The 25,025-nt window shown below is 57.7% G+C and overlaps 1 protein-coding gene across 23 annotated transcripts; it reads right to left on the reverse strand.

Annotated features, from left to right (window-relative positions):
- Positions 1-668: 668 nt before the first annotated feature.
- KIFC3 (kinesin family member C3) lies at positions 669-17,710 on the reverse strand. Of its 23 annotated transcripts, XM_038185420.2 has the most exons (22): positions 17,143-17,165; positions 16,482-16,593; positions 14,431-14,576; positions 12,227-12,353; positions 11,962-12,105; positions 10,935-11,131; positions 7,868-7,933; positions 7,347-7,490; positions 7,024-7,263; positions 6,576-6,749; positions 6,265-6,412; positions 6,056-6,186; positions 5,847-5,958; positions 5,495-5,676; positions 5,289-5,393; positions 4,834-4,964; positions 3,960-4,083; positions 3,328-3,457; positions 3,015-3,244; positions 2,581-2,724; positions 2,395-2,503; positions 669-1,813 (listed from the first exon to the last, which is right to left on the reverse strand). In XM_038185420.2, the coding sequence occupies exons 2-22, from the start codon at positions 16,555-16,557 to the stop codon at positions 1,788-1,790; spliced, it is 2,886 nt and encodes a 961-aa protein (XP_038041348.2). In that variant the 5' UTR covers positions 16,558-16,593; positions 17,143-17,165; the 3' UTR covers positions 669-1,787. The 23 variants fall into 23 exon arrangements, with proteins under 23 accessions (XP_038041348.2, XP_071899778.1, XP_071899777.1 ...); XM_072043677.1 differs by lacking the exons at positions 14,431-14,576; positions 17,143-17,165 and adding an exon at positions 2,028-2,056 and having other exon boundaries at positions 2,590-2,724; positions 16,482-16,587; XM_072043676.1 differs by lacking the exons at positions 14,431-14,576; positions 17,143-17,165 and adding an exon at positions 2,028-2,056 and having other exon boundaries at positions 669-1,342; positions 16,482-16,587.
- Between the last annotated feature and the right edge of the window lie 7,315 nt (positions 17,711-25,025).

Below are 25,025 nucleotides of genomic sequence, written 5' to 3' on the forward strand. Positions count from 1 at the left end.
GCTGTGTTGAGTAAGTGGCTGCTGTGAGTAAGTGGTCACGCTCACCAGGTGTCTAGCTGAAATGCTGTGGGAGGCTTTGCTCTGCTGGGTAGGTCCCAGCCCTAAGAGCAGCATCAGCGTTTGTGGGTTGTCCTTCTCCCTGGCCTGATGAAGATCTCCTCCCCACCTGCTTTCCAGCAGATCGCAGGGTAGCAGTGCATGGGTTAGCTGCTGCCTCCAAGCTTGTACAGTGCTTTGTGCTTCTTCTGTGAAGCTATTAGCCAGGTGCTAGCGTTTGAGGAGAGAGGAGAGCCACTTCCAGCTGTGTATATGGGAGCCAGCAGTAAAGCTGATACTTCAGCCATCCAACTGTAGTCAAGTTTTAAGAAGACTGAAGGGCTTGGCCAGCAGTTAAATACTAAATCTCTCACTAAGTAAAGGAGGCTGATAGCAGCACTTGTGTTTTTTGTTGTTGTTGTTTTTTTGTTGTTGTTTTGTTTGTTTGTTGTGGCCCTGCTGCCAGGCTCGAGCAGCTCATGTCTGCCCTAAAACAGGTGGAAGAGGATGGAGTTAGCGGGTTTTTCCAGCAGAGCACCAAAGGAGATACTGCACGAGTATGGAGGGAGCAAGCACTCCCCCAGAACAAGGCTCAAACACCCTCCAGGGAAATAACAGCAGCACAATAGGACTGGCTTTAACAGTTCATTTAATATAAGTTTTGTTATAAAACATGTTTTTTTTCTTAAATTAAAATACATAGAAAAATCTACTCTTACAAAAGACTAGATTTATTTTTTTCCCTTTTTTTTTTTTTTCTTTTTAAGAATACAGCGTGGAATTGTGACAGGAGATGGCTATGGCAGGAAGGATCCAGTCAGGTGTTTGCTGGAGGAGGAAGCGACCTGGGGCTGGCTGTCCCAGGAGGGGTGCAGGCTCTTGTGCTGCCTCCCCAAGACCCCACCAGCTGCTGTCACAACACGTAAGCTAATAAGCCTGGGCTGGAGGTTTGTTTCGCGCTTGTTCTTCATTCCACGACCATGTAAACGGGTTATAAATATTTCAAACACTTTCACCTTGACCACACTGTGATCGCTCTTGAGAAGACAACTGTTAAATAACTTTACAATAGCTTCCTTCAAGACTGCTAAGACCACACAGCTGCCGCAAAACAGGAGCAGACCTGCGCCTGCTCTTCCCTCCGTCTGGAGCAGCCCGGGGGGGCCAGCATGGGACCCCAGCAGTTTGGTGCACGCACGGCCCTTTGTGCAAAAACAGGGCTTGAAACCGATGGGGAAAGGAGTTGCTGGGCTTCTTCTGGCTTCAAAGATCAGAAGTGCTGCTCCAGAAGATGCTGGGTGGGTGCCTGGCCGTAACATGAAGCAGGGTAGAACCTTGTTTCTGGGAGGCCCAGCACCGCCAGGCGCACCCCGTGCCTCATTCTGTACCTCAGGACTGTGCCAGGCTCCCATAGCAGCAGCATCCCAGCTCAGCTCCAGCTTGTCTGCAGTTCTGATCCCTCCAGCCAGATCCCACAACTGTCCTAAAAAAGCTGGAGAGGTGGAGGGAGCACCCAGCAGCTTCCCACTCCCCATCCTGGCTAAAAGCATCCATCCAGCAAGAAAGAAGCCACAGAGCTGCGTGTCTCACGGGAAGAGGTGCCGCAGCAGGAAGGGATGCCACTACCCCCGGTCACGGATCCTGGTGGGTCTGGGGCACTGAGGTGGGCGAGGGGAGCGCACCAAAGCCTTCACCCTCTCCAGCAAGCAGCCCAGTCTTGGAGCGGGCCTGGTGCTAGAAGCCAGCACCTGTCACACAGGGACTGGCCTCAGCTTCCCTGGGGGGGGAGACAGACACGCGAGGGTCACGCCAGGCCAAGGCCGTGGCCATCACAGCCCAAGCCCAAGCCCTCGCCAGCGGTGTTTTGGCAGGCCCCGCGTGAGCTGGTCCCGCGAGCATCCCTGCAAGTGGTGCAGCCCAGCACACCTGCCCTTGCTGGTAAGCCAGGCCGAAGCAGAGCCCTCCACCGGCTCCCAGCCGCATACACTCACCTGGCAGCCACAGCTGCCCCTAATTCAGGCTGAAATTGAAGGGAAGAGAGGGTCAAGCTGGGGGCACTGCTGCTGCCCCACAATGTCACTGCCCCGGATGTCCCACATGCAGCCAGAGCTGCCCGCAGAGGCTTTGCAACCCTGCATTGCCCTGTGCCGTGACAGGGTGCTCTTGGGGAAGTCCAAACCAGCTAATTAGCCATCAGTTAACGAGCTGATTGCAGATCAGCTAGCTCCACTACTCAGGTTTTGACTGCCAGCAGCTGGCTGGGACGAGGCTGGTGGTGGGAGCCTCCTGTGCCAGAGGGATGCTGGTCAGGAGCAGCAGGGACACGGAGCGGGGGCCGTGATGCCCCCCAGCACCCACCTGAGGTCTGGAGCTTCCTGCGGATGGAGGTAGCACGGCCACTGGGTGGTCCTGGGCTGGGCGACGCGTGGCCCCGGCTGGAGGATACTGCGGTCCCCGGCACGTCCCCCTGGGGAAAAGACGAGATGTGGCCGTCAGTCAGCTCGTGCTTCGGGGACAGCCGGAGAGGAAGGGTGCCAGCAGCACCTTGGTTACCTCCAGCTGCTCCTGGCTGGGCCAGGACGCCAGCTCAGCCTTGCGTGAGATGGGGCCGAGCTCCACGGAGCGAACCCTCTCGGCGAACTTCAGGGAACACAGCGTCTCGCTGGTGTTCTTCTCGGCGGGGGAGACCTGCAGCCAGCAGGAGCAGCAGCGTGTCAGCCCACCAGCCACCACCCCCCTCCCAGGCTCTCCTGCCCCAGCTCTCGAGCACGGCAAATGCCACAAATGTTGGGGTCATGCTATTATTAACCTGCCGCTCCTGAGACAGCCCTGTGCGTCTGCACCCGAGCTATCATCTGAGCCAGACAGATATCCCTGTCACCAACTGCCCCTGCTTTAGGGATAGCCAAGGAAACTACAGCAGTTTGTGCATCCCCCCACAGTGCTTGGTGCGGCAGGCCCTGGTACCCAGCCCCTACCTGCACCATCATGAGGGTCTTGCTGTCCCCGCTGAGCGAGTCCTGCAGCAGGTAGGTCAGCTTGGAGTTGCGGAAGGGCACGTGGCCCTGCCGGGAGCGCAGGGCGTAGATCACGTCCCCCAGTGCTGATAGCGACTTGTTGATGTACTGCGCCTCGCGGAGCCGGCTGCCCTCTGCGCCCGACCGCCCGACGCGCTCCGAGCCCGCCAGGTCCACCAGGTTCAGCTTCCCTGGGAGCACAGAGCCACACCACAGCTTTTGGCAGTGCTGCCAGCCCCCGTCCAGACGCTCTGGCGATGGGTCCAGCACCCACCTGTGGTGCGCAGCCCCGTGCTGCGGTCCAGGCCGTGGACAGTGACGATGAGCAGGGCGTGAGAGCGGGAGCTGTGCTCGTTCAGGTTGGTGCACTCTGTCACCCGCTTGACATGGCCAAACTCAAAGACCTTGGGGCAGAGAGGCGGTCAGGCCAGGCCTGCCCCAAGCCCCTCACAGCCCCTGCCCCTGTATCCAGAGAGCTCTGAAAGGTGCCCAGGTCCATCAGGGTGATGAATGCTGTCCGGCCTCAACCCCAGTGATGCATTGGAGGCAGGTGGTGAATGGCAGCCAGGACAAACCAGTGGTGGTTGGTATCCCGCTAATCCCCCCCCCAGCCACCCAGGCCGCAAACATATTTATTTTTAACACCCCTGCAACTCATGGAAAGCACTGCTGCTCGTCTCATGGCAGGGTGTCGGCTGTATCCCACCCAGGGGTCTATTCTGGGCTCTCACTCCCCAGCACTTCGGAAATGCTTCTGAACCTGGGGTAACATCAGAGAGACCCCGGCAGGGCTTCCAGCTCCCTCCTGGTGTTGCTGTGAACCCAGAGGCAAACGCTAGCATGCCCTGAAGCCCTCCTAAGGGGGGGCTGCACAGTAACTCGGTGCCACCCTCCCGCTCCCCTCACCTTGTTGATGTCCTCCACGCTCTGCACCCTGAACTCGGTCAGCCCGGGCACATAGAGCTGCCCGCTGCCGTCGGGGCACAGCTTGATCTCCAGCTTCTCCTGGGGCTCCTTCCCCAGCAGGTCCCTGGAAAGGAGCACCCGTTACTGCCCCGCAGGCACGTGTCACCCCCCACACCCTGCTGTGTGCCATGCTGCCTGTGCACCTGCACTGCCAGTGCCCCCAGTACCCTGCTCCAGCTCTGCGGGAGCCACTTCCTCCCAGGATATTTCACAGCCTATTTACAGACCTCATCCCTCCCCATCCCCGCTGCTTTCCTGTGCACCCGCCAGGTATGTGACAAGGAGCAGATGTGCGCTTGGGGCATCTTTGCTAGGGCCTCTGCTGGTCCCTGAGAGCAGCGGCTGCTGCCATCCCCCCCCCGCAGCTCCCAGCTGCCTCCCACTGCCAGCATCCAGGCAGGGCCGCGGGCAGGGAAGGAAAATGTTTCTCATTCTCTCAGCTCCCAGCGTGCAGCTTCTAAATATAACAGCCAGAGGCTGGGGAGCCAGGGGCACAGGGGAGGCGTTTCAAACCCGCCAGAGGAAGACAAGGCAGGAGTCAGAGCCAGAGGGAGCCCATATAAGCAGAAGGAGCTCAAGGGAGGAGGGAGCTGGGAGTGGTCCCAGACAAGCTCTTTGAACGAGCGGCATGCGCTGGGGAAAATAAATAAATAAATAAAAATCCTTACATGGCCAAACCCAGGGCCTAAGGCCCTGAGACTGAGATGCAAGAGCTGGCTCCCAAGTGCCGTGCCCGTGCCCCGTGGAGGTAAAAAACAGAGCAGCACGGCACCCCCCAGCAGAAAGCGTTCAGCTGCCCCAGCTCCCGGCGTACCTGAGCGCCTCGTTGTAAATCTCAGCCACGCTGACGGTGATGGCGTAGTCCCAGTCGGATGCCTTGCTCCGCACCTCAGAGAAGAGCAGCTGCAGGGCCCGCTGGTTGATCCCCGGGTTTGCAGAGGTTCCCTGATAAACGGGCAAGAAAGGGGGGGAAGAAATAACCCGTTGTGTTGTTGTTTTTTTTTTTTTTTTTCCTGTTGCAGCAAAGCAGAAGTAAAGCCCAGAAGCTGCAGCAACAGCCACTGTGAGCTGGGGATGCAGAGACCACGCAGGGCACGGGCAGAGCTGGGGCAAGGCAGGGAGCCTCCACACGGCCACATCCCTGATTCACCCCAGGACTGACCTAAATGGCCAGCCTGGGTAAGCGACAGCACCGAGACGCAGGGCACAGAGGGCAATGTGGGACAGCAAACCGAGGAAGAAGAGGAAGACAAAGCCAGGCAAAGTCACCTCCATCGTGTACGTTTTTCCTGCCCCTGTCTGTCCGTAGGCAAATATGCAGACGTTGTAGCCATCAATGCAGGAAGTAACCAGGGCCTGAACCTCTTGAAACACCTGCGGTGGAGCAGGGCGCATTAAGGAGGTGCCCACATCCCTCTGAGATGTCAGAGCTGCCACTGACAGCAGCACGTGGGCGCAGAGGTGACAGCACCCACCTCCTCCTGGGACGCCTGTGGTGGAAAGACCTTGTCCAGCTCAAAGGACACCTGCTTCCCCTTGTGCAGGAGGTGAAGGACGGCATCGTCGTTGGCATCGAACGTCACTGCGTTGGCCGCCTCCGGACCCTCACCGTCCTCCTTAGTGATGGGACGGACCCGGCCGAAGACGCGGATGTTTCCTTGGTGGGGAGCAGAGACAGAGTTGGCCCCGGTGCACCTCATCACCCCGCAGCACCCTGAGATGCCACTGAGCACCGGGTGGGACGAGCACCGCCTGACCCAGCATCTTCCCAAGGCCACCGGGGCGGGGTGCAGGCCCCCTGCCAGGATCAGCCACCTCCCCATGCACCTTTCAGCCGCACCAGCTCATTGTGGCACTTCTTGCGGAGCTGCAGCTCCCGGCGGTACTTCCGCAGCAGCTCCCGGTTGGTGTTGTTCACCTCCTCGATGGCCTGGCCGATCTGGGTGAGAGGATGGTGGCTCAGTGACCCCCTTGCACTGCCACTGCTCCATGTGGGGAGCGGAGGGGGGGGGCAGCGGGGCCAACCCCGAGCTCACCTCAGCCCTGGCGCTCCGCAGGGTCTCCTGGAGGAGCAGGGGGAAGTCCCGGACCTGCCTCTTCAGGCTGTTGTAGTCGTGGGTGAGGGTACGCAGCGCTGGCTGCAGCGTCAGCAGGTTGGTCCGGACACCTGTGGGCACAACCCAAGGGTGGGTGATGATAGATGACCCCAGCCCCACGAACCCCACAAGCCCGATGCCCTCCTCACCTGCCAGGTTTTCATGCACTGCCTTCATCTCCACCTGGGCACGGGAAAACGCCTCTTCGATGGCACGATTTTTCTCATCCTCCATCGCCTGCATCTCCTCCAGCATCTGCCCGTGGGCCCGCTCCAGCTCAGACTCATACATTGCAATCTGGGAGGGGGGTTGGTAGGGTGATGCACCCCCTGTGGCACCATGCAGCCCACCGCAGCACCGCATGCTCGGGCACCCAGCCGAGGTGAAGCACAATGCGGGTGTTGCAGTGGCTTCACATCTCATTTACAGCCATCGCACTGCTACGGCTGGCTACCCGTACCTGGGCCCGGAGCTGAGCTGCTGTCTTCTGGGAGCTCTGCAGCTGCTGCTCCATCTCCTTCAGCACCTGCCTCTGCATCCCCACCTGCTCCTGCAGGTACTGGTTTCGGGACTGGCTCTCTGACAAGGCCTGCTTCGCCTTGGTTGACTCCACCTCCACTGTCTTGATGATGTACTGAGGGAAACCACCCGCAGACGCTGCGCCAAGGGCCAGGGCTGCCCGTCCAGCAGCGCCTGAGGGCCGGGACAGAGCCGGCATTGCCCCCGTAGGGCTAATTTACAACGAGGGCTGCACTTCAGAGCAGCACAGCACCACCAAGGCGCTCAGGCCGGGTGGGATTGGCAGCCCCCACCAGACACCATCACACACCCAGCCTGTCTCCCCTTGCCCAGGCGGGACACAGTCCCGGCCAGCTCAGGGAGCCGGTGCAGAGCCCCACAGTGCTCACCTTTATCTGCTGGGGCTGCGACTTGAGGCTGGCGATAGTCTCCTGGCTGTCCCGCAGCCGCCGGCTGAGCCGCTCCTCCTCCTCGGCTCTCTCGGCCAGCGAGTCCTTGAGCCGCAGCTCCACCTCAGCCAGGCGGTTCGTCTTCTGCTGCACCTCCACGTCCAGCTCCGCCAGCTTGGCCCGTGCCTCCTCTGCCTCCCGCTGCAGCTGGGACAGCCGCTCCTGCAGCACGGCGTTCTCCTAGTCCCAAAACAGCTCAGCTGAGGCCGCCGTGCCCACCAACACCCGCGGTCCCACTGGCATCACCACCACCAGGGACTCACCTGGAGGTGGGTGCAGCCCCTGCACTGCCCCTGCTGCCGCCGCAGCTCCCGCAGCTCCCCCTCACGGGCCTTCATCTCCTGCCGCAAGCGCTCGTTCTCGGCCGCCAGCAGGTCCCGGTGCTTCTCCAGGTCCGTGCCGCCCTGCTGGGGGGAGAGGCTGAGCCTGTGATGGGGAGCCCCCACGGCTGGAGCCCCCCTGACCCAGGGGATTTCGCTGCCTGCCGTGGGGTGGTGGCAGGGAGCCTTTGCCCAAAGTGCCCTGGTGCTGCCGGTTGCGGTGTTGCATCAGTAAGAAAGTCCCACAGAAACAAACAGCCCTCAATTCTTCTCTCTTGGCACGTGTAAATGGCAGCAGGACCCCCACTGCAGCTCCTGGAGGGGTTGGGGCCAGACAGCCGTGCTGCTGATCCGACCCCAGGTGCCGAAACCCCTTCCTCAGCTGGCACCTCACCCCCAAGACCTACCGTCCCAACCCCTGGGGACAAGGGAAACGCAGCCAACCCCACCACCGGCGAGCTCACCAGCTCTGAGCGCAGCCTGCTGATTTCCTGGGCTTGGTCCAGGAGATTCGCCTTCAAGTTTTCAACCTGCCAACACAGGCCAGGTCAGCCGGGAGGGGGCTTCTGCTGTTTCTTGGCTGCTGTCAGAGCAGCCCCCACGCTGCCAGCCCCCAGCCCTCTCCCCCCGTGCTCTCTCGGGAGCGTTTTGGCTCCCAGACTGCGGCACGGGGCAGAGCTGTGCCCTGGGCACACCGCCTCCACTGCTGGGTGCCAAAACGCGCAGCTGTGCCGCACTACTTCCCTGGGAAGGGTTTCTCCTCCCAATATCCTTCATCGCACCTTCTGTGCACCCTCATTTTCTGCCTTGCTCTGAGAGCCTGATTCACACGAGCTGATTAAAACGAACGTTAATGAAAGGCTTGCTTCTCAGTTATACCACAGGTATAATTTGTCCACGTCGAGTATTAGCAGAAACCATTATTAAAAAAATAGCAACATCTTTCGAGAGAAAAAAATAAAGACCTATTCACAGCTGTGTTTAGAGAACCAGAAGTACCTTGTCCTGCCCTTGCAACATGGCTTGACTTTGCCTTCTCTTTTATTACTGCTTTTTCTTTCTAGGAAAGTTATCTTGAGAACAAGAGGGAGCAGGAGCTCCTCCAGAAGCCTGTGTATCTCAGTATCACGAGTGGGAGGATGCTCCCCACCATGTCGTCACTTGATCTGCCTCTCATGTGGGGACCATCCTGCCCTCCCCCCAAAAACAGGCAGATTTCAGAAAATCCTTTTTTTTTTTTTTTTTGGTGCAGGGAACCGGAGGTTTCCATCTCTCCCAGCTCTTTCCTCCCTGCTGCAGAAGGCAGAGAGGCTCCTGAAAAAATATCACTGCAGTTACTCATTAACTGCTGCAGCGAGTGCTCTGCAAAGCCAGCGACCTCGCGGGAAGCTGCAGGCTTTGTTTCAAGGGGTTTGCTCTGTGCCCCGCACCAAGCACCCATCCTCACCCCAGTACCCCAGAGCTGGCGGCTGCACCAACAGAGGAGCATCGCCACCTCCCCAAAACTTGCCCTGGGGGTGCCAGGCCTGGCTGCACACTTCGCTGCCGTTGTCCCCCAGACTTCCAGTCGGTCCCCCTGAGCCTGGAGGAGGCAGCAAGAAACCACCGTGCTGCCAAATCCCCCGCCCAGAGAGCAGGAGGCTGTTGCCTCATCTGAGTAACCAGCCTTCTCTAAACAACCAGGCCTCCACGGACCATAATTTAGAAACTGCTGATTTATAACAAATGCAAATGTGCTCACATTGTGCTGTAATTAATTATGATAAGTTATTAAGCCACTCCCTTGCGGAGACGGCAACACAGCCAGCTGCTGGGGAGCACCCCCCACGCAGCCCCGTGTGCCCGCAAAGGTGCTGCCAGCTCAGCTCGGCACCGGGCTGCTCCCTGCTGGAGTTGGGATCCCCGTGGGGACCTGGGACCCCCACAGCATGGCTGATCCACACCAGGGGAAGCAGAGCAAGCAGCAAGCACAGCGGCACCATCTCACCCATCCTCTCAGATTGAGTCGGAAAACCTGATTCCCACATCCAGTAAGCTACACTATTAAAATATTTAAACATATTAATGTCCTCGTCTCAGCCCACACTCCAGCGTCTCACATCCCTTTCTCACTGAAGTTTAACTGTGTTTGGGAGGGGAGGGACAAGGAAACCACCCCTCCAGCTTGGGTGCATCTCAAGGACACGCACAGTGAGCAGCCTGCCCGCCACCCCAGGGCCGCTCTCCCTGCGTGCTCCCAGCCCCAGCTCCGCGCCAGGCGCACACAGAGCTGCCCTCCCAAAGACTTGCGGACAAACACATCGTTAAGAGCAAAAAAAACCCAAGCCACAGAGCTGGGAAGGTGCCGTCCAGCAGCACACCCAGCCATGGGCTGCCCAGCAGAAAGCTCATGCAGGTGAGGAGCTGCTCCCAGCATGAGCAGCACCCCAAGACACTCCGTCCCCTACCTCCTCCGACATCTCTGGGTGCATCCTGCTCTCCGGAGGCAACAGGGACTCCTTGGTTGTCAGATCTGGCCAGAGGCATGGCCCGGCCATCCCCGAGCCTTTGTAATCCAGTTTCAGGCTGTGCTTTGGCTGGCGTTTGCCCTGCACCGTGCGTCCCTGGCCCCACCAGCTGCCTCTCCTGCGCCAGTGAGCTAGCCGATGGAGGGCCGGCCGGATCCTGACGGTGCTCACGCTTGTGTCATGCAGACTATGTCAACCAGATCCAGGACAATTACATCCACCTTTTTGACACCAGTGGAACAAGCAAAACCTGACTATAATAGCTTCCACAACATCCACATGCAAATCCCTTTATTAGCAGCCCTGGATTTCAATCTCCCTGTAATGAGTAAGGTCCTTGCACCAAGAGCTGTGTCTGAACTGGCGCAGGAAATATTTAAGGGTCAGCTCACCGCCGCTGAGACAGGGTTTCTGCCCACAGAGGCATGGCAATGATTTTGCACTGACTCAAATATTTTTTACACTCTGCTTGACACAACCTGATCCCTTCACCACTTTCCTCCTCTGAAGCATTCGACTCTGCCTTCATGGTCACTCCTCACTTCCTGACTTTTGGAAGTCACTAAAAGTAATCTGCTGGGTTGGTTTTACAAGCTTGTCCTGATGCAGATTTCTTGCAGTGGGGAGCCAGAGTTCTGCAGCTCCCTGGGCTGGTGCAGCCCCTTTCTGCCAGGATGAGGCACCCCGCAGGAGCTGTAGCCACTTGCAGTGGTGCCAGTTAGGGGCTGCAAGCACTGCAAGGAAAGCACAGTGCAAGCACTGCAAGGAAGGCACAGAGCTGCTTGGCCAAGCGCTGGGCAGCCACAGAAGCTGCTCAGAAGCTCCTGACACCTGGATCATTGCCCACCATGTGAGCTGACCACAGCAGGGCCCTGCTGCTCACCCAGGCCCTGGGTGCATCTCTTGCCAAAGGTGCTGCCTCTGCTGGTGCACGCAAGAGCACCAAAAATCCTGCACTCCACCGAGTCGCAACCTGCAGCTGGAAACCCAGATGGTGCCCCCCACGCCCCCAGCCATGCCATACCTGCCCTTGCAGCTGGACAGAGACGGCGAGCTCCTCGCTCTTCCTGGCAGCCAGTTTCTCCTGCAGAGCCAGCAGCTCCTCCTGCAGCCGCAGCTTCTCCTCCTGCAGGTGCGCCATGGATGCCACCACCTTCTGGATCACGGGGAAGGGACGTGGGGCCGGCAGGCTGGCACGCTTCCCACTGCAAAACCTGCCCCCTGCAGTGGGAGCAAGCACAGGTGGGTTGGGAGCAGCCAGCCAGGGACTGCCTACAGGGAGAGACCGCCGTGGGTTGTGGTGGGGATGGGGACTCACAGGGGCACCGCTTGTCCAGGGTCTGCCTGCCACCGTGCTGGCAAAGCTAGGTGAGTGTGACAGCACACGGGGAGCCAAAGTGGAGGGGTCCTGGGGGTAGTAGGGATGCCAACGCCAGTGCAATGGCATTTCAGACAGAGGGATGTGATGTTAGGCTGAGATGCTGCCAGGAGGCAGCCACGCGTGGACGTGCCGTGACCCAGCCCTGCTGCCTGGTGACACGCTGCTGCCTCACACAGTTAACGACTGCTTTTACTACTGCGCTCTGAATCATCCTGCAGCACCACATCCTTTTTTTTTTTTTTTTCTGAATGAGCAGGTGCCAGTGGAAAAACAGTATGTGATCGTGTTATTAAAGACTGCATCGTCATACACAGATATAATGGAAGCTGAACTAAAATTATACGGGCACCTTGGATGTTGACTCCAACACACTGCTGCTGCAAAAGCGTCTGTGGGAGCAGAGACAGCGGCCGGGTCCACATTACCTCTGCCACCAGCAGACGGATGGGGCCGAGCTTGGGACCAGCAGCTACAGGGCCATGGCCAGCTCCCTCTTGCTTTCCAACACACTTCGAAGTGCACTTGGAAAGAAAGCCGTCTCCAGGCCTCTGCCCAGCACCATTTCCAAGCAGGTTCCCCTCCTCCTGCATCCCTCTCCCTCCCCACCAGCCGTCTGCCCACAGAGGGAGCCCGGCCACAGCGGGGCCACGCGCAGGAGCAGCTCCCTCACCAGGATGAGCCCCAACAAGCCCGGGCAATTGAGTCCTGATGGAATCAGATGGGAAACCACGGGGATTAACCCATCCTGGCACAGCCACGCCTGCTACGCGCATTTCCACGGCCGTTTCTTCCCAGCCATCACCACCACAGTGCCCTGCAAAGCAGGAGCAACCTTCACCTCCAGGCTGGTGATGGGCAAGGAAGCCCCACAACGTGTGTCCCCCCCAGCAGACGCACAGCCCTCTGCCCTGGCCACACGCCCCGTGTCCCCTCACCGGCTTTCTCCAGGTTCATGGTGCAGGCTGCTTGCCCTGGCGCGGTGGTGGCCAGCTCGTGGGGGGATGCTGGTGGCTCCTCCGTAGCCTCCGTCAGGGATGGGCACCAGCCCTGCTGCGGCAAGACCTGCACCCACGAGAAGAAACGGGCTCCTGTGACTCCTGTCCGCCCCATGCTGACCTCTCCGCGCCATCCCACCAGGGCTGCCCCATCACCCTGACCCTAAAATCTGGTGTGGGGGGGCCCTGCTGAGGCACCCGCTGGCAGCCGGAGTTTCACTGAGTTTTTTGGGAAGCATGAGCATAGAGCGAGTCTCAAGAGGTCAGAAAAGTGGGACTGGTCATGGCAGGGAAAAGCCAAAGCCCTTGACTGCAGCAGGCAGTGCTGACCTACAGCTGCAGGCTAGGAGTGCCTGTGACTGCAGCTTCGAGACTCAAGCTGATAAGAAAGATGGGGACAAAACCAAATGTAAGCCAGAATTAGATCAGCACAGCGAGTGCCAGGAGCAGAGCTCTGATTCCTCCAGCCCCTCTGGCCTGACAGGGCTCGATGCAGGCTGGCTCCTCCATCCCTCTCCTGCTGCTTTGTCCCAGCCAGCTCCAGTGACCTGCTGTGGGTCTGTGGGACACTCCGGGACCCCATCCCCTCAAGGGGACGTCAGCGTCAGGAGGCTGCAGTGATGCATGGCCTTCCAAACCACTCACAGGTCCTCTCCCCATTGCTTGGGCACTGCAAAGCATCATTAGATTGTTCCACAGCTCTGCTCTCCAGAGTATTTTTGTCAAGATGAACTTATCAAGTTGCCCGCAGATCTGCCCATAAACAACTGTTTCCATCAGCTTGATCATTCAGTTGTCTATATTCTACGTGGCCTTGCACACAGCATTGAACACGAAGTTCTGGGGCCTTTATGGAACATTGTGCCAGCCCATGTGAAGCACAAGCACCCCTGGGCTCTGCCCCAGCAGGTCCCACTACGTGTTCGTTTCTCACTTGCAAGCCCTTGCTCACTTGCCACAAAGTGCCAGTGAGAGGCAACCTGTGAGATGGAGCATGGCTTCCAGCTCGGGTAAAACTGAAGAAGAAATCTGGAGGGAGAGAGGGAAAAAGAATACAGGGAAGGTAGCAAAAAATAAAAAAATAAAAAAAATCTGGGTCTATTGTACGAATCTGCATTCATTGGATTGAAGGAAAAAAAATCTATTTTTAATGCCATCATTAAAAAAAGCTTTAGTGGAGTGGATGCATCTGCAAAGGTATGTCACTGATCCGCTGAGCTTGCATTATTGTTCCCCCATCCCGGTCAAAAGTTCCTTTTCTTACTTATACCTTTTCTAGGAGCACGTGGCATCACCTGCCAGTGAGCAACATCAAAGAAGCACGTCTCGCCCTGGCAAATGCACCGCGGTGAATACTCATTACACACAACATGCTTCTGAAATGATTTAGGAGGCAGCAGCAGCACCCAGGCAGGAGCCAAGACTGGAGCAGCTGCATTTCTGAGGTGTCTTTCACTTGAAGCTCCAGAAGGCTTCTGCTGGAGGGAATTCAAGTCTCATTCAAGGCCGGTGTGAGATAACAAGGTGTTTTCCTTCTTTTCAAAGGAGGAAAATTTAAATGGGTTGCCTGGAGTCCAAAATGAACTGGTGACAGCAACACAGACAGGATCCTGGTGTCAGGGCACTGTCCTCTGCCCCTGCCTGCCCTCCACCTGCTCTCCTCTTCCTCCTCCTCCTGGCAAACCCTGGCATGGGGCAGGCAGTGATCTCCCTCCTGCCTGGACTTCTTCCAGCTACCTAGCCCAGGAATAGCACAGAAAACGTTACTCTGGGTTTTTCCCCAGCATTTTTGATGCCTTCAGACTTTCCAGAGAGCTGGGACACTCTTTCCACACCACATCCCTCACCAGAGCAACATGTGAGGACTAAAGCAAAGGGCCACAAGGAACTGTTCTGAAAAGGGCTGAGAGGGGGGAGCCTTCACACCGCCCCGAATAGTGCTGGGCAGCGCTGCCCCATATATCCACACTCCCTGCGGAGCCAGGCAGGATGCAGGATGCACGCTCCTTTGCCAGGCCCAGCCAGGCGCAGGCTGTTGAGGTGTCTGGGTGTTGATCCCTGCTGGGGAACTCACGCTAGCAGGGAGAGCTGCACATTTCTGCGATGTGTTTGCCCACCCCTGCACTGAATCAAGCACTTCTTACCTGGAGGGCCAGGCAGACACCGCGTGGGCTTGCAGAGCCTGGCCAGCTCACACCACAGATTTTAGGCTGGACCAGCACAGGCAGCAGAGGGACCTGGGCAGAGAACTCCTCTTCGCTCCCAGCGACGAGCACGTCCTGCCCGCGTCCTGAGACAGGGCAAAAAGTTACTGTGGACATCCCATGGGGACAGACACAGTCAGCCCAGCTCCTCCCTGCCAGCCTGCGCTGTCCTGAAAGGGGAGAGCTGCAGGGGTGCTTCCCAAAGCCACTGGTGGGGGATGGCAGCTGGGAGCCCCACCAGGCTCGGCAGCCCCCGCTGCGGTGCTGGGCAGTGCCCAGCAGCCAGGCTCCTCGCTGGCTCCTTGCTGCATGTGCCTCACCGAGAGAACAAGCGCTATAAAAGCCCTCAGTAGTACTAAAAATGTTGGCAGGGTTAAATAGAGAAAGGAGCCCTTCAGGGTAAGACTGGCTGCCAACAACTTGTGCAGCAGTAATGGAGGTTCGGGCTGGGTCCTCCTGCATCCTCACAGAGCTCTGCAGGGCAGACAGACCCAGGCAAGCTCCACCTTGCAGTGCCCCAGCTGCCTGATCTGTCCTCTGCCAGCAGCCCCCCCAGGACACCAGCATCCCCTTCCCATCTCTGCCCCTTGTCCAGTCGCTTGGCTTCCTGTGACGCTATCTCTGAAAAGCTGCCAAACCCCGTTTGCATCACCAAAACCGGACAGACGGACCCTGCCAGGGTGAGCTCACTCCGCTGCCCCCAATGCTTTTTTATTTGTCATGCAACCAAGCCCAAAAGGAAGCACAGTGGCAGCGTTTGTGTCAATCAGAAGGAAAACAAGATCTCAAGGAGTTTTTTTTGCTGTCTCCGTGCTCATCTGCTAGAGGAACAGTGACTGGCAAGGACTGAGCCAGGGCAAGGCCATGGTGCTGAGGCCAGGGGAGGGGAAGCTCTTCAAATACCTTGGGGACCCTGCACACCCACAGCGGGGTACTCCTGGGAGTGAAGAGGACCCCGAGCCAAAACCACCTGCCAGCACCCTCCCACCCACCAGCCTCAAGCACCCCTGCTGCAGGCAGCCAAACAGCATCTCCGGCTGGCAGGAAGAAATCAGGTAAAACCCCACTAATGCCGTTTCTCCCCTAAAATCATCAGGAGGCGCTTGGGCCACAGCTGGAAGCAGCATCTGGATGGAGAAGTGCCTCGCCTTTCAGCTCTCTGAAGAAGTCAGTTCATCAGTCTGCACTTCATCTTTGTCTCTAATTAGCCATAACATTTCATCCACGCTGTGAAAACTGAGCATTTCAAAAGTGCTTGCAGATGCCCGGACAAAAGGCAAAGGCACGCACTGAGCTCATGTCCCTGCCTTCGGCCAGGCACAGGAGGAGGCAGCCACAGCCAGAGCTCCCGGGAAGGACGAGAAGCCCCACGTCCAGCACCCCGATGCCCTGATGGGCACAGCCGTGGCCATCCCAGCAGCATCCCTGTTCCTTCCAGCAAGCAGTGCCCGGCTAAACCACCTCCAGCACAGCAGCATAAAGCCCCTAAAGGCCATTTCAGCCCCTCTGTGGAAAGCCAGGACCACAGCGATGGGAAGCACTGTCCCTGAGGGTGGCTGCAGGCCCCAGCACGCAGCCGCCCGCCTGCACGGTGGCTCAGCTTTTTGGGGAGAGGGCACGGGGCCGAACTCACCGATGCGGTCTGCGTGCGGCGGGGGCACGGCGAGCCCTTCCAAGGAGGCGAGCCGAAAGCTGAGCAGGAGCCCTGCACGTTCCCTGCCGTGCTTCGTCCCCGTCTCTTTCTTACATTTTAACCATGAACCTTTCTGCCCCGGCTTCCTTACTCACGGGCTGGGAGGGAACCGAGGCACCGCTGCGCTCACCCTCCGCCTCGCCTAAAGCTCCCGCCCGCTTCCGAGACCGTTTCTCACCCCCCCAGCCCGTGCCAGAAAGCAATGCGAAAAATGCAGGCTTGCTGGTTCCCGGCCTCTCCTCGCCCAAGTGTGAGAAAGGGCGTGAGCGGGGGCGGGCTGAGCCCCACGGGCACTCACCGGCTGGCCGAGGGTCCCGCTTGCACGCAGCTCCCGCAGGGGGTCCCGGAGCCCAGGTCCTGCGGGCTGTGAGCATGGCACGGGGGGGCCCAGCACTGCGACACCGCGGCGCCTGCGGGGAAAGGCGAGGAAATCCAGCTCAGGCTGCCCGCGGCTCCGGCCGCAGGTACTCCGGAACCCAGCGGACAGCGGCGGGGCGAGCCCTGGGAGCGGCACCGTGTGTCCCCGCTGCTTCCCAGCCCCGTGCCCGGTCTCCTGGGTGCGGGTTTTCCTCCCGGGGACGCGGCGCAGAAAGCCCCGGGCTCGCCGAGCGCACCCAGCGGATGTTGCATAAACCGTGCCTGTAATTACCCTGCTCCTCTCCGCACCCCTTCCAGGCCGCCCGGGCTTTGCTTTGTTTTAAACTCCGGGACTCCGGGCAGCGCCGGCAGCCCCCCCGCCGCCCTGCCCCAGCCCCTGCCGAGCCGCACCGGGAGCACCGGGGGGGGCCCCAAACCCGGTGCCGGCGGCGCCGCCCGCTGCTGGCTAACGGGGAACCGAGCTGAGCGCTCCGCAGCCCCGCAGACAAAGGAATGCTCGGCCCGGCCCGGCTCGGCTCGGCTCAGCCCGGCCCCCCCCGCCGCTGCCGGTACCGGTGCCGGTGCCGCCCCGCGGGGCTCACCGGGCGCGGGGTGCCGGCGGGACGCCCCCTCCCAATCCCGGTCCCGCTCCCGGTCCCGTCCCCGCCCTCCCGGGCACTCGGTCGACGGAAACGGCGAGCTCCGCCCCGGTGCTCGTTGCCACGGCAACTCCTGAAGCCCCCCCCGACGGGCGGCGGGGACGGTGCCTTCCCCCCCCCCCCTCAGCCCCGGGGCGCACCGGCAGCCCCGGCCCCGAGCCCTCGGGCTGTGCCCGGCACCCCGGGGCCGCCCCGGGCGGGAGGGGCAAGGTCCCAGGAACGGGCTGGGAAGGAGCAGCCGGGGTGTGAGCGGAAAATAAATGCGTCTTCCCCGCCGGCCTCGCAGGTCCGAGGTCCCCGGGAGGTGCCCGGTGCCGGTGCTGCCCCCGCCGCCAGCCCCCAGCGGTGCCCCGAGGACTTGGATTTGAAGGGGGAAAAATCCGGCTTCTGACCCCTGGGTGTAAGGAAAGAGGCGTGATGTGCCCCGAGACCCCTCGGCAGGCTCAGCTGTCAGCAAGTGAATAAAAAGTTCTGCTTTAAGTGTCTTTATCCGCATTTCTAGCGTGAGGTCTGTATCTACCTGCCCATATAGCGCATAGGATTATCATGTTAATGCCTGTTTTGGGAGATGCGTGTTACTCATGACTCGTTGATGGTGATTAACTGGCAATACCAGATACTCCCCGCAGCAGGAAGCAGCCTTGGTCACTTCGTGCCGATGGCCTTGGTCACTTCATGCCAATGACCTGTGCCAGCAGCAGCCCTGTGCTGCCCCACACTGCCGTCTGCCTCCCCAGGGCACCGTGGCACACCAAGTCACTGCGGCACCCCAAAATCCGTGGGCCCTGCACTGGCCTCTCCACATGGTTGGGACCCAGCTTTGGGTGGGGTGCTGGCCTGGGTGGGCGCCGAGCAGGAGCAGGGGCACGGGGGTGCTGTGGGGCAGCGTCCCTCACAGGTCTGGGTGGGCAAAGAGCCCATGGAGCCCAGGGGGATGGTGAGCAGGACGGTGTCACAGCCCTGCACTGCTGGAAAGGGGAATGCTGCTCTGCCTGGCAGTGGGAAGCAAGGGGTGAGCTCTTGTTGTGCCAGGGGACCGAGCAGATGTCCTTCGCCTCCCACGCTGCTGTGCTAAATTGTAGTATTTCACATGTCTGGGCACTTTTGGAGCAGGGTTTGGCCTCATCCCTTTGTGGCTCCATCCCGGCACCACCCGCTTGGGCTTCCACCCCTGGCAGAGCTGCGAGGCAGCCCGGGGATGGGAAGAGCGGGACGGCTGGTGGGGACAGACACACTGGGAGCGACATCTTGGCTCAGCACAGCCACCGCCGATCCTGGCGCTGCCTCCACCTCTGTGCTGCAGATGCCTGCGCAGAGTGCAGAAGGAAAAAAAAAAAAAAAAAAGAAAGAAAAAAAAAAAAACAGGGAAAACCTCCCAGCCGCTGCAAAGCGGTGCCTCCCATTTTTTTCAGCTGAGCTTTATTCATGTTCCCAGCGTAGTGCCCTCAGGGTGGACATGTGTGTGTGTCCAGATGTGTGCACATGTGTGCACACGCACGTACAGATGTGTACATAAGAGCACCCAGCAGTGCAGCGGGTGAAGTGAAATGCAGCGCTGAGCAAAGGCACTGCACTCCCCTGCACCCTGCCTTGCTGCCAGCTGCAGCAGAGCCATGCATCCCCTGCTCCGTGTGTCTGTCCCCATGGAGCTGGGGGACATGTGGCCACCACCCTAAGCCCCATGGAGGGCTGTCACGCATTGCTCTGTGTGCTGTGCTGCAAGCCCAGGGACAAGAGAATATTAATTAGGAGCACATATTACTGATTTCTTTGGAAGCGATTTGCAAAGCAGTGCAGGTAATTAAAGGGGTTGCTGAGCTAAACAGGATACGCTTGCTCAAGAAGCTCTGGGGAAGGCTGAAGGGGGGGCAGTGCTCAGGCAATGCTGGGTGCATTCCCCCAGTGCCTCACCTGCATTTCCTTCAGACTGAGCTGGGCTGGGCGATGGGCTGGACTTGGGACTGCTCAGCACCCTCTGGTTGCTAATTGCGAAAGAAACATGCAGACTAAGCTAAGGCACAGCAAGTCTGTTGCCAGCAGAGTGAAAGTAACTCATGTAAATCTTATGCAGCAGGCACAGCCTTGTCATGAATACTAAATCTGAAGAGACGGGGAACAATTAGTTGTGATGATTTGCATAAATATACTGTTATCTGTGCAGTTCCTTCGTCTGGTTTGGCGATAATATTGACAGACGAAAAGTTACTTTATACATTCCAATAGCAGCTGTAATTCCATCTTGTCATTGACTTAATTTATGAGCTGTAAGGGTAAAATAATGTTTATGTAAATCGCTTTAACCAGTAAGTAATTTCCTGCCCTTTGAATGCATCAGGTTTTTAATGGTATTGCAATTATGCAATGCACATAAGCTGTATCAATTACATTAAATAAGTCTAAATTAACAAGGCATATCTGCGAATTTCAGAAAAATAACTCAGTGAATAAGCACGTAGCAAAATCTGAAATGGTGTTTTGTGCCGGCAGCAATATTCAAAATGTCAGCTGCTGGCATTACAAGGCTGCCCCCACCATCCTGGGGCCAGTTTTAAGAGGGGAAGGTGAGGCCCAGAGGCCCCGTGCACCAGTGACAAGTCCTGGTGCATGTGCCAGGCAGATAAAGCTCAGCCCGAAGGCGAATGTTATTTGGGGCTGAACTCTTAAAAAGCCAGCCTACATTCAGCAGCCTTTCTAGGGCCCTTCCCTTTGTGATCCCACCAGCACGGCACAAGCACATTGACCACCCTGCAGCTGGGGTGTCGTGATGCCACGTGGCGTTGTGTTTTCTGATAGCACGGGACTCCTGCTTGTCACATGCCACCGCCAACAAACGATAAGGCCGTGTACGTTTCTGTGTGCTCCAAGGACACCTCCAAGGCGATGTCCTTCCCAGAGCTGTGGCTGCACGGCTGTCTGCTCCCGTGGGGCTGAGTGAGACCAACACTAACCTGCAACCTCTGGGGGGATGTGGCTGTGCTGGCCTGGGTTCCCCAGCGAGACTCCGACCTCTTGGCAGCTCTCACACCTCTGGTTTCCCAGCCAGCACCTGAGCAAGCCCCGGCTGACAACATCACTGAAGGTATTTTCAGAAACACCGCTTTGCAGGCAGGCAGTGGGACCTGCATGCCCAGCCGGTAGCAGGGAGGCTCGATTTATGGATAGCCGCCAGCCCTAAATCAGTGCCCAGCAGCTCACTGGGGGGCACGCTGTGGTGGGAGGGCGACCTGAGCGCTCCCAGCCATGAGAGCAGACGTTGTTCAGGTGTGCTGGGTTTGGGTCGTGCAGCATGAGCAGCTCGAGGACGTGCTGTGGTCTGTCGGGAAGCTCTGGCTTGCTCACCTGTGCAGCTGGGCACAGCGTGGCCACAGCTCTGTGAGCAGCAAGCAGGTGAGCACTGCCTTTGCTTTCTCTTCATGTTCAAACACAGCAGCTCTTGTGCAGCCAGCAAAGCCGGCGGGCTCAGCTCTTGCTTTCAGAGTGGCCTTTTCCATATCTGCAAACATCCCTGTTTCAGCTGCCAGCTCAAGAAAAAAAATGCACAAACGCATCAGTTGGACCAGCAGAAGGATCGATTTGCATTGGGAGAACAGCAGGAGGGAAGCCTGCCCAGAGCTATTAGACCCATTTTCATCCAGCGTGTGTGCTCAGAGGCCCCTCGGATACAGAGAAATAAGGTGGCTGTGAAGCCAGGCAGGTTAATGCGCATTTTACTTACCCAACAGAGTGCGATGGATTAAGGGAAGCTCCAGCGATCAAAACTCATCACTGACTGGTGCCTTTTGCATTAGTCATTTGTTCTGCCCCAAGCAAATATTTAACCTACATATGTAAGACCTTCAGGGAGACAGCTAAAAAATTCTAGAAAAAGTTTAACTCCCCCCTCCCCTCCCTTCGAGCAACCTGATAGCAGCCACTATCAGCCCAGAAATGCAGGCGGGAGCATACCTGAAGCTGCCTCTGTACTCAGATGCTCCCTGTAGAAAATTCCCACCAGAAGCATCAGATGTAATGAGAATGTGTCCTCAGAGAACAATTAATTATAACCCAGCTCATTATTATAATTTTGCTCCTCCTGGAGAGCCCCGAACAAGGGGATTTCTCTGCATTGCTGCAGCACGGCCAAGCCTACATGAAACGATTAACAAAGCAATAACAAAACCCTGCATTCCTCCATCTGTATTTCACACAAAGATATCCAAGCTCCTTAGCAAGTTTTAATTAAGTCTTAGCATGCTCCTGAGAAATTTGTACTCATTTTAGAGTTCACAGACTGAATTAATTCAGCCCAGAGGCTCTGATGCTGAGATAGGGCAGGTTTGAGCCCTGCACAGCGCCTTGGCTGGCGAGGGGCGTTGCAAAGGTGGCATCAAGCTGCCGTCACAAACATAGCCAGGGCCAACCAGCAACACCCACACAGCCTCCAGGCTGCCCTCATGCTCAATGCCCACAGGCCCCTATGCAAAACTCCCAGAAACTGAATATTTATCCAGGCAAATGCCAACAGTGACATCTTTTTTGACCTTCCATGTTCAGGCAGAAAAAAGATCCACAACCTGCCTTGCACAGGTTGTGGGTGAAGCCCCAGCCTTCTCGCCTCCCTCTCCCCAGCCTTCTCACCCTGTTACATTTTTTGGAAAGCTCCAGGTAAGGCATGGGCTGGGCTTCACCGCTGCAGGCTTGAGCCTCCACTGAGCAAAGCTGGGGCCACTCTGCACAACAGCTCAGCCACGTGTCATGGTGTTGGGCTCCTGCATGCACAGCACCTGGCTGTAGTGCACCCATGCTGCATACAGCTGGGCACCCAGCAAATTCAGGCCGGGATGTTTTACCCAGCAAATAAATGTTAACGCTGCGCTGTAGGGAATCCGTGCCTTGAGCAGGGGGTGCTGGGCCACCTGCCTCCCCCTTGGGCCCCCTGCTCAGGGCCTCCGTGCTGCCTACAATCCTGATTAATAAAAACATTGTGTGAGCATAGAAGCTGCAGGTGGGTGACTGGGAATTTTTCAGAGTTTTATTACTTCTGCCATTATTTTCTCCGTGAAGGGAAGACCCTGCTGTGCTGTTGAGTGCCTAACCCTGCCTGGTGAGGAGACACAGGACACAAGTGCCAGGTCGTGCAAAAGCTGCATAAGGGCTCTTTCTGCAGAGGTGAATGTGATAGCAGTGATCTCCTTTAAAAATACATTATCTCCTCAGCAAAGCCATTTATTTTCAGTGCCCTCAGAAGTGTGCTTGATTTTGGAGAAGACACGGAGCTAAACTAGTAGATCTGAATAATTTACAGCACAGTTTTGGAGCTGACGTCAGTAGCGGCGCTGTGCCAGGGCTGGAGGGATGCACAGCCTGCACGAGTAACAGACAGCTGGTTTGGGCACAGGCACAGTTCATTAAACACATGGGCTGGATATTTAGCTGCCACAAATTTGTGCAGGGACGTGTGGCCAAAATGCACTGAGATAAATCGGTGAGGGCCTCAGCAGGGAACTGGGACGTGCTTTGATGGTCACACAGGCAGCGCGGACAGGTAGAGGGAAATACTGCAGCAGAGGAAAAGCCACGAGATGGCTCAGCTGCTCTCTGAGTGCAAACTGAGAGCTGCATGCAACAAAGAGATGTAAGCGAGGCAGGATATTCCTAGATGGAGTTAGGCTTTGGCTGCTAGATGTTGTTCTGCCTGCAAAGTCCCATTGCAAGCTCACCCCATGCAGGTGCCCACAACCACCAGGCGCTTGGTGCTCCCTCACCCAGGGACACAACACGCCGGGGGGGTCAGGACAGAAACCTTACCTTGCCTTGTATTATTCATGCCTGCTATATATAATGCATGCCCCTACACCCACACCCTGCATGCAACTGCAGGATGGCTCAGAGCCCCACAGCGGTGGCCTGGTGCTGGCACTGCTCAGGTGGGTTTTAACACGTGTTTGCAGAGGTTTCAGGGGTACCCAGACAAATTTGCACAGTCCTGCCATGATCCACCTCGCTATGTTACCACCTAGCTGCAGTGAGCCAGGCAGGGCTGACTGCAGCCTCCCCCATCCCAGGGGGGCTCCTGGGCACCCAGCTGCACTGGGCAGCTCTAGGGTGTAATTGAAATGGTGCAGAAAGCTGCACAAAATTAACAGGAAGGGTTGCCAAAGAGATCCGTGAATCTGCATGCCAGAAATGTACAGGGATATTTATTTTTTCCTCTTCCACCCGTGGGAAAATAACACACAAATTGATATGCAGCTGCCACGGAAACTCACGCTGTGTAAAAATGAAAGCCTAATTTCTTGCTCCTGCACTGGTGCTTTCAGAGATGTCTTTCTGTCACAGAAGGCTACAGGATCTTCAAACTGCAAATAAATTGCAGTAAATAAAGCTCTTTCTTCCAAGGCATTTTGCACCCAAAGAAGACCTTCTGCTTTTTGGCGACACTGGTGGGAGTTCACAGGACAATCAAAGACTTAAATTCCCTGTTTTGGCCTCCATGCTAATAATATTTGAAGAAAGTGGAGCAGCATGGAGACACAGTGATAGTTTGCAACAGAAAACTTCCATGGTGCATGCCCAATGAATACCAACCAGCCTGATGCCTCCTGGCTCTGCTGCCTGCCTATTCTGGGATCCTACAGAGGTGACGGGTGACAAAATAAGGGCAAGATAAAGAAAGAACTAGAGGAGGAGGAGGACCGAAGTGCTGGCAAGGCACTGAGCACCATGCCCAGGGCCACAAGATGGGCCCAGGGCTCTCTGCAGCGGATGCTTCTCTATTTGGATATCCACTGCCTTGATCTTGAAGTGATCACCAGATGAAGAGCGACACTTAATTATCCCCTTGGGAAGCAGCGCCGCAGAATACGTGTGGAGCCCATGCACGAGCATCCATGCATATTTCATGACAACTGCTCAGCTCCAGAGGAGGGTTTCAGGTTTTCATTGCAGGCAGGTGCTGCCTGAGCTGCACAGCCCCAGCCCAGCCGCCCACCAGCATCCCTCCCACCCCGCCGCCGCCTCTCACCTGGAGGCCTCTCACCAGCCCTTTTCCCGGCCACGTCTCTCTGAAGCATCCCCTGGTGCCAGCCAGGCTCGGCGTGGTGCCAGCAGGTGGGCAGCGGCACCCCTGGGGACGACAGGCAGGGACGCTCCCTGCAGCCTGCGAATCTTCCCAGGCCCATCTCCTGCGCTTGCTGCCCCTGCTCCAGCCGAGCACTGACAGCGCTGCCAGGACGCTCAGCGCATGCATGGTGCTGGTTCTCCTCTTCCACTGAAAATGCTTTGGCTTGGGTGGTGTTCCTGGAAGGTTCCTGGCCCCAAAAGGGTCCCCAGGGCTGATGTGCGGCCTGGGGGCTGCTCCCCTGCCCCCCTGTGCCCTCAGCAAGCAAGGGCAGAGGACACTACCCATGCCATGCTGCCTGCATCACTTTGCCGGTGAATTTCTCTCCTGGTTTTGCCCAGTCCACAACAGAAACAGAGAGAGCAATTCCCCTCCACTCCTATCTGCCAGTGCATTAAGTAAGTGAGAGCAGATTAAAGCCTGTCCCCTCCCTGGGCACTGTTAGTCCCAGGCAAATTGCTGATACAACTTATTTCTTAGCTTCCGCAGGCAGGTGGACTCTCTCTGCAGCTAGCCAGATTTAGATGGGATCAGGTCTGCTGCTGTGAGTACTGGCTGTAGTCAAAAGGTGCCTCTTGACCAGGAATGAGGGCATCAGTTGGGCTTTTCCACTACCCACTACAAGCTTGGTGCAGACCTGCACCTCTGCACAGCTGGGCTTGGGCACATGGTGATGGGACCAGGGAGGAGACTGGGGGACAGCAGCGGGAGAAATGCCCTTGTTGTA

This window comes from Anas platyrhynchos, chromosome 12 (assembly GCF_047663525.1).
Source record: "Anas platyrhynchos isolate ZD024472 breed Pekin duck chromosome 12, IASCAAS_PekinDuck_T2T, whole genome shotgun sequence".
Taxonomy (NCBI): domain Eukaryota; kingdom Metazoa; phylum Chordata; class Aves; order Anseriformes; family Anatidae; genus Anas; species Anas platyrhynchos.

Bases quoted from the DNA above. Each gene is read 5' to 3' on its own strand.
- KIFC3 (XM_072043682.1), bottom strand. From the start codon at position 17,695: ATGCGGATAAAGACACTTAAAGCAGAACTTTTTATTCACTTGCTGACA. The intron at 6,750-7,023 runs GTGAGCACTGTG...GGTTTCCCTCAG, and splicing joins CGCAGCCCCAGCAGATAAAG to TACATCATCAAGACAGTGGA. The intron at 3,458-3,959 runs GTGAGGGGAGCG...CTCTGCCCCAAG, and splicing joins GCGTGGAGGACATCAACAAG to GTCTTTGAGTTTGGCCATGT.